This window comes from Halictus rubicundus, chromosome 3 (assembly GCF_050948215.1).
Source record: "Halictus rubicundus isolate RS-2024b chromosome 3, iyHalRubi1_principal, whole genome shotgun sequence".
Classification (NCBI taxonomy): Eukaryota; Metazoa; Arthropoda; class Insecta; order Hymenoptera; family Halictidae; genus Halictus; species Halictus rubicundus.
Genome location: NC_135151.1, coordinates 23,119,070 through 23,124,581, shown reverse-complemented (window position 1 = coordinate 23,124,581; position 5,512 = coordinate 23,119,070). Strand labels below are relative to the sequence as shown.

Here is a 5,512-nt window from a genome sequence, read left to right as displayed (position 1 = left end):
GACACTTGCGAAATATGTATTGCATAAAAGTTATTATCGATATTTATTAGTTTCTTATGAAATATCTAACGCTTTGAATTAAAAATTATGTATGTGGAACTTACCAATACTACGCTAAAATTAAATACGAGATTCATAAAATTAAATACGTAATTCGATAATGATCCGTCTTATCCGTCAGGGCATCTATTTATTAGAAAGAGCAGATCTGAAATGAAAGAGCAGGTTCTCCTAGCAAAAAGTCTATAGAACCTGCAGTGTCAATTTCATCGTCCACCTACGTGTCCAATCATTGACAGGCGATCGAGAGTCTAAAGTGCATTATCGATGCCCATTTAGCGCAAACAATTTAGCGCAAAGTGCAACGAACCCGGCCGGCGGGAATTCTCTTGGAAAGCTGAACTTTGGTGAAATAAGAATGCGCCGGCGATCCGTGCATATCGAGACTGCGGCATTGTTCGCTTGGGAACAGGTTGAATCGGCTGCGATTCCATGGTGGCGCGCGTGTGCGATGGCCACGTACGCGCCGGTGGCACGCGTGACACGCATCTCATTGCGAATAGGTCACGGGAGTTCGTAAGAAACCCGGGGCCCGGTTCGCGGTTATGTACGTTTATGGTGCGTGCACGGTGGAACGCGGCTCGGCGATGCTTCACCGCGTCCATGGGATTCTCTCTCCGGGATATGGCGGCCGGGTCGCGTTACGGCATTTCACGTCGCCTATCGGTGCCGTTTTGCGCGATCCACCGCGGCCGCTCCGCTCCGCTCGGCTGTTAGGCGATGATGCACGGCACCTCTGATGTACGATCGGACTCGAGGTGAGGCGGTACATCATCCGGCACCTAACAAGAACGATAGAGAGCTTTTCCGCGCTCGGTGATTTATACGAGTCGCCGCAACCACGGGTGTCCGTGCCGTGTAATTTACCAACGAATTGATTATTCTTCGCGCCGGCTATCGACATCTCCGGCTCCACTCCGCTCCGCTCCGCTTCGTTCCGCAGCGCCGCTGGATTATCAAGCGAGAGCGGTCCGTTGCCTTCGACCCCCGTCCAATCGTGATTCCGTTCATTACCATGGTCGGACGAACAGCAAAGCCCCCGACCCCCATTATTTTCATTTCACGAGTTCCGATGGCTCGCCGTGTCCGTCCGATGCAAATGTTTTATTAACTGTAAAGTATCGTCGCCTACCGATCGAATACGTCGCGCTGGATACACGCAACTTTACCGGAAACGGTTGTCTTCAGATTACACGAATTCAGTTTGGCCTCACGATACATGACTTCTCCGCTATTTCCTAATTGCTTTATTTTCTGACAGCAAGAATGACTAGCGGTTCATTCTGTGCCTCAATTGCACCTATGCAATAATAAACCTTGTAGGCCTCCTGCAGGTCTTTCCTGTACGAGACCTCAACCGTGTTCAGTGACCTGGTGACTCTATCGAGGTCAAGCGGAGATGGGCTTGGGAAAGACAGGAAAACGCTCTTCAAGATTGCTATTGGCAATTTTCTCGCCCACCAATATTATCCATTTTCTATTCGCCAAATTCGTATTACTTGAGGGTTCAGAATTAAGACAATACCTGTGCTGTAATCGATAGACTGCGATTTTTATGTATTTCTGATAAAAATAACTCGGTCAAATATAACATTGTGTAATTTTGCAGAAAGATCCGCGGTCTAGTAATCTATTGTATTTGATTAAGTATTATTCGAGGCAAACCTAAGCTCCACCACCGAAAGTATAAGGAGACTTAACAGGATGGTAATACTTTTCTCTTTTTTAGAGCGTTTAGAGTGTTCTCCGGCAGCGTGAACCCTGAGCAGATTATTGCAGAAACTTATCATTTTACGACGTCAAAGAGCTCGCGCTTTGCGCCTCCCGAGTAAAACAGCCCCTCTATGTGAAAAGTAGACGGTGTAAAGTCCGTGTAGGACGCTCTCAAAGCGAGTCTACGTGAAATATGCAAAAATATTGCAATTTCTCCGGCGGAGTTTCGACTTCAAAGAGCTGCAGCATTGTTAGGTTCCGTCTTCGCGCTTTTTTGGCACCCTTTGCGACGACACCCCTTTTGCAACAACGCGTTGCTACAAATCCGCTTAGACTACGCTATTCATCTTTCCCATTCACTTTGTTTCACGTTTCAGAAACGTTTTGCTAAATCGTACATTAATATATCACAGGAGAAGGCAAAATCGCCTTGGATTTCATTATATAATTTTCTGTCAATTCACATTCGAGGTGTAAAGACACGCACCGAAAGTATAAGGGATTAAAATTTTTTGACAATTTTATCTACTACTGCAAAGAATTAATGAAATTAGGCGATAACAATAATGAAAGATTCAACATCGTAGGCAATTTTAACCCTTTGCACTCGAGTGGTGACACTGAAGTGCCATTAAAAATTGTTGTGGCATTATTTCAAAGAAATTACAAAAAATATTACAAAATACTACAAAATTTGTATTCAATAGATTACTAAACATTTAAATATTATTTGTGGAAATCGGATCAGTTTCGTATGAATGAAATGAAAATATTCTAAGATGAAGGAAAAACTTAGTTTTACAATTAAAATAGTGACGAAGTGCAAAGGGTTATTAATCCTGGTTGCATGAATAAAGTTTCTAAAAATATTTGCGGATGCGTATTAACATAAAGAGTGGAGAGATTAAAAAATGGATAGAAACTATTATTGCACTTGGAAAATCCTAAATCCCCATTCCTCGTTTAATTTCATATCTATTTACGTCCGAAACGTAAAGATAACCTTCCAAAGATCGCAGTAAAGGAATTTTAAATTTATTGAAGATCGCAGACCAATATTACTGTTAATAATAAGGGGATTGAGGTTTAGCATTGCGACGGACAAAACTATCGCTGCAGAGTTAGTCGAAGCGTTTGCCAGCAGATGGCAGCACCGCCTTGACGCAGGCTGTTTCATGACGCGGTAGTGGGAGAAGCAGTATGGCGCAGAATCGCATGCACAGTCGATTGCACGACGTTGAGATGGTTTAGTGCCGCCTGTAACTTCGTGTTAGAAAGGTGAGCATTGAATGGTCATCGTCGACGAATTGGAGCCCGATTTCGTTTGTACAGAATGAGGTATGTTCCGTTTCCGAAGCACTTTGATACGCCTTTTCTCGCGGACATGATTTTATTGATCCGGGGCCTCGTTTGTGAACCGGTTCCGTGCCACTTACGCCCGCTGGTGGTCGTTCTTCTTCTACGGTTGTTCGTGGTCACGTGTAAACCTTGCCTAGCCCCGTACAAAAACACTAAACAGTAATGTTGTCGTGTGGTTTTATATGGGAGACTATATATTACTAGAGTTACGACATTATAATGTATTAGTACCTCGTGGCGGTGCGTGTTGGGCTTCGGACTGAAACTCTGTGGGTCGTGAGTTCGAATCTGGCGGCAGAAGATGATTTTTTTTTCATTTTCCTTTTGAGTACTCGTTCCTTTTAAACTTATGCTGCTTTAGGAATATTCGAACATTGAATCATTAAAGTACTGAAATCAATTTTGATCGTAATTGAGATGTTGCTTTTCATTTTAGTCCTAGAAATAAGTTACTGACGAAGAAATAATTATTTAAGTTGTAACTTCGAACAGGAAATTTGTGTCCCCATTTTTCTTTCGATCATTTTCCTTGAGTTTAAACATTTAGGAATGTGAAATATCCAGGAATTTAAATAAATTACAATTCCTCCTAATACCCACTTTATCCTAATTAAAGCATATTATCCTGATGCAGTCGCCCATTTAGACATAGAAGTAGGACACTGATCAACGAATTGCGCATTTAAGAGCCCGACGCATTTCTATCCGTAGAAAATACTCCCGGAGACACGAGGAAGGGATGAAAACGTAACGAAGGCTATCGGCCACGAAGAGGAACCAGCCTAATCGAACGTCATCGTCAAGATGCCGTTCACGGCGGACGCCGCGGCGAGCCAGATCCAGGAGCGTCTGAAGAACCTCTACCACCTGGTGCACGAGATCGAGTCGCAGCGGGTTCGGTCGGAGCACAATTTGAACAACATCATCAAGACCTACGACAAGGTGACGCCGGAAGACAAGGTGTCCCCCTACTACCAGCAGAAGCTGAAGAACCTGTACAGCGCGGCGGTGGGCGACGCGCAGCAAGAGGAGGAGATCCTGCGTAAGGCGTTGGGGAAGATCAATGAAATCCGCGCGATCAGGAACGAGCGACGAATACAGGCTCGTAACGCCGGCAACAAAGAGACGATCCGAAGGGGTGCCTTGATGAAGATGTTGTCGAGCACCGCGCAGACCCTGCCGCTGTACGTGGGGAAGACACCGGGTGCAAAACCGCCGCCCCTTTGCGGAGCGATTCCCGCGGAGCCTACGTACATTGCGAAGATGGGCGACATGGTGGCAGCCCTGGTGAAGGGCTCCGAGGAAGAGGAGAACTGGATCCTGGCGGAGGTGGTCCAGTTCAATCCGACCACGAACAAGTACGAAGTGGACGACATTGACGAGGAGCAGAAGGACAGGCACACTCTGTCCAGGAGGAGAGTGGTGCCACTGCCATTGATGAGGGCCAACCCAGAGACCGATCCCCACGCCCTATTCCCGAAAGGGTCCATCGTCATGGCGCTGTACCCTCAAACGACCTGTTTCTACAAGGCCGTGGTGAACCAGCTGCCCACCACCGCCACCGAAGAGTACGAAGTCCTCTTCGAAGACGCAACCTACGCGGATGGCTACTCCCCGCCGTTGAACGTCGCTCAACGTTACGTCATCTCCATCAAGGAGAGCAAGAAGAATAAGAGCCAGTGTTGAGCGACCCCCCGTTGCAGTATTATTACCTCGACTCACGCGCACGTTACTGGTAGTACCTTTCGTTTTTATACCACGGATGTCTATTGGAAATAAAGTTCATCATCTTAACCGGCAGCATGGTACCACCCGATCCCGAACCACCATTACGATCCTCGAACGAGGCGCGCGCAGAGATCCCTTACGGTAATTATTCCGCCGCCACGTATTGGTGTTTTTCCTTTTTTACCGAAAACAGGCACGGTTTGTCGTTAAGGTCCCGGGGAAATGAGCACGTACCGACAGTTAGGCCCCTATTTCCGCGATACTCTTCCTCCTCGGGGGTAATTGGCGTACATTATACGACGATAATAGCCGGCAGCCTTATACACGCGGGTGGACCTTATCCTGGACTCGCCTGACCTTTCGTGGAATCGGTTCTCCGTGACTGTCCGGCCGAGCAATTTCTTCCTGTACGGAATAAATCTTCTCCGGGATAGTACGACGAAGACTATGAAAAAAGAGGGTGGGGGACTGGTTTCGACGCGAGCGAGATCGAAGGGCGAAAAAGAGACGCTGAACGAAAGAGAGTGCCGTTCAATAATTGATTCAATAATCGGTGGCTGCCGCCAGACATCAAAGAGACTCCGTGCCCCTTCCCGACCTCCGACAGAGATAGGCTAAATAATGAATGAAGATTGCCCGGCCTAACTAGCGC

The 5,512-nt window shown here is 46.6% G+C and overlaps 1 protein-coding gene across 2 annotated transcripts; it reads left to right on the top strand.

Moving 5' to 3' along the window:
- Positions 1-2,961: 2,961 nt before the first annotated feature.
- Positions 2,962-4,926, top strand: Sgf29 (SAGA-associated factor 29). Of its 2 annotated transcripts, none has more exons than XM_076784627.1 (2): positions 2,962-3,051; positions 3,844-4,926. In XM_076784627.1, exon 2 carries the CDS (start codon positions 3,937-3,939, stop codon positions 4,816-4,818), a length of 882 nt encoding a protein of 293 aa, XP_076640742.1. In that variant the 5' UTR covers positions 2,962-3,051; positions 3,844-3,936; the 3' UTR covers positions 4,819-4,926. The 2 variants fall into 2 exon arrangements, with proteins under 2 accessions (XP_076640742.1, XP_076640741.1); XM_076784626.1 differs by having other exon boundaries at positions 2,969-3,111.
- Positions 4,927-5,512: the final 586 nt, after the last annotated feature.

Excerpts from the sequence above, each read along its gene's own strand:
- Sgf29 (XM_076784627.1), top strand. The coding sequence starts at position 3,937 with ATGCCGTTCACGGCGGACGCCGCGGCGAGCCAGATCCAGGAGCGTCTG.